Raw genomic sequence first — 2,441 nt, 5'->3', positions numbered from 1 at the left:
TGCAAAAATTCAAATATAATACAAAGTCTAGTATTTTCTTTACAAATCCTTCCCACTGAATCATAAAACATGAATTTCTAACATACAAGGTGTTCAGCTAATAAAGTGTCATACAATTCTGTTTTGGAAGTGTTTCAGAAAAAAGAGTGTGTTCTGGTCATATTACAATTACACTAGTATACAGGTTTCCCTCACTTTATGAGGGTTCTGTATGTGCAAATTTGCTCTTATGCAATGACTCTTTATACCAAAAATTCATTATATGCAAGGTAAATTCACTCTTATGTGATCGGTGTGGTAGAAGTCCACAATCAGCTGCTTTGTGCAGTGCATTGCGGGAGTGATGCACACCAAAATATAGTGTCCTGGGTGGATCTGTGCTTCTTGCCCGTTGACAACTACAGAAACACATGTTGCAGACATCCCCATTATGGTAACATTCACCACCACCCTGTGCTCATGTGGACTGTCTGCTGTTGGTGAGTACCAAAATGGTCTTGTAAAAGTGGTTGAAATGGGCCTGGGGGTCAGTACAACTGAGGTCTTGGAACATATCATTATTTGTTACATTGTAAAGTGGGTTCCCTTTATGCGAATTCGAATTATGCGCTTTCTTCCAGGAACGTATGTACTGCATAAACTGAGGGAAACCTGTATGTACTCTCAAAAGACCAACAATGCTTTTATGTACATAAGCACACACTTTACAATACAAATTTACATTCAACTACTAGTTAGACCCAGCTGTGTCTAACGTGTAAAGCTTTCAGGATGTCAGCTCCATGTGGTTTCAGGACACAGGAGATAAATGAGATTAGTAAAAGAAAACCAGAAAAACTGGTTTATTTTTATTTAATATATACCTTTGATTGGTATGATTCTTCAGCTACTTCAGCATAGCCTTCTCTAATAAGCACATCTCGAATGTTCACAATGTCTTTAATCCCCGAATGACAGTAAAGATTCACATGCAGAATACTGTGAACAACTGAATACACTTTCACTATGAGAGCACAGCCATTGACTAATGAAGTGAATCTTTGACTAGCACCATAGCTCCACTGCTCTCCACATACAAGAGATTTTGCAGAGGGACGCATCTTGCATATCTTGAATTCTAATGCCTGAAGCAAAACCATTTAAGAAAATACAATACATTACAGAAATAACACATTTTCATTTATTTATTTACATTACTAAGGTCAGTTACAATCTAAATAATGAAGCCCATATGTAACATTTCCATTAACTATATCAACTCCATTATTTTGCACTGAGAAATCCTAAGATTGCTGTGGAACTACTGACACTTCATTTTAACTGCCATAGCAAACATATCTACATTTACAGAAAATCTTACACCATTTCATTCAGTGGGCTACGAAGTTTCCAAAAGACATACAGAAAAAAGGTCTAAGAAAAAGTAACATCATCTCAATTTGTTGTACAGCATTGATTTGTCAACAAAATCAAAAAATTTCATAAGAATGTGACAACTCCTCCCTGAAACTTTGGTATCTTTCATTAAACAACTGAAATTTTCAGTGTCGTTTCAGAAGGTCCTCAATACACATCCCTGCAGCAGCTGTTTTACCCTTGAAAAGCAAATGTAGAGTTTTCAACCTTTCCATTGCAGCCATTCTATAATTAAGGTGGCAAATGAGATTCTAATGTAAGTTGTATTTTATTCTATTCAGAACCCAAAGAAATATCAGAATCAACACTAGGAGAGTGGGTCTGCAGATAACCTCTCACTACCAAGTTTGAAGGAGATATAATAATGAACTATGAATAATGACCTCAAAAAAATCCAGCTGGTTCAACTCTAACTTTAGTCATTAATATTGTATTTAATAGAATGGCTTGCTTGCTGCAATAGGCTTAAATATATACTGCCAACTGAAGACCCAAGTGTCAAGTAACAGAAGATTCTAGCCCTTTTATTTGCAAGGAAATATCTGAACGACAATTTATTTTTAAACCTAGCCATCTAGGAACATAGCTCATTTAAAATCAGTTCAAGGCAGGCATTAAAGACAAGTATACTGGAAAATATTAGAACAGTAATGCTCAACTTTTGGCCCTGCAAATGAGTGGCGTGGAGCTAGTCTGCAGGCCTGATTGAGTCCCATGCTCCAGGATCACATTCTGGGCCCTGACACTGCCCCTCCCTGCCCCACATACTTAGTAGTGGCCCCAAGGGGGCTGGTGTCCTGGGGTTGGTCCCCAGAGACCTGGTGCCACTGCCTATCACTGAAATTAGTCTTTGTAGGACTAGCACTACCCCTCTTCCCACCCCAGCCCCTCAGTCTGGGATTGAGCCCTAGACCCAGTGCCATGCTTGTGCACTAGGATCAGGCACCTGGATTGACAGGTTGACAACCCTGGATTAGAAGATCAAAATTAAGATGATGGTCAGGACAACAATTAAGTGGCAGAGA

General features: G+C 38.5%; 1 protein-coding gene across 1 annotated transcript in view; it reads right to left on the bottom strand.

Moving 5' to 3' along the window:
- TDRD9 (tudor domain containing 9) overlaps positions 1-2,441 on the bottom strand; it is a 138,136-nt gene that overhangs the window by 20,884 nt on the left and 114,811 nt on the right. The window contains exon 27 of the mRNA XM_019551158.1: positions 864-1,139. Coding sequence (XP_019406703.1) covers positions 864-1,139 — 276 coding nt within the window. The remainder of the gene's footprint in view (positions 1-863; positions 1,140-2,441) is intronic.

The sequence above is a fragment of the Crocodylus porosus genome, unplaced genomic scaffold (assembly GCF_001723895.1).
Source record: "Crocodylus porosus isolate Cpor-Errol unplaced genomic scaffold, CroPor_comp1, whole genome shotgun sequence".
Classification (NCBI taxonomy): Eukaryota; Metazoa; Chordata; order Crocodylia; family Crocodylidae; genus Crocodylus; species Crocodylus porosus.
Note: the sequence above shows the minus strand (reverse complement) of the source record. Positions and strands in the feature narration are given on the sequence as shown.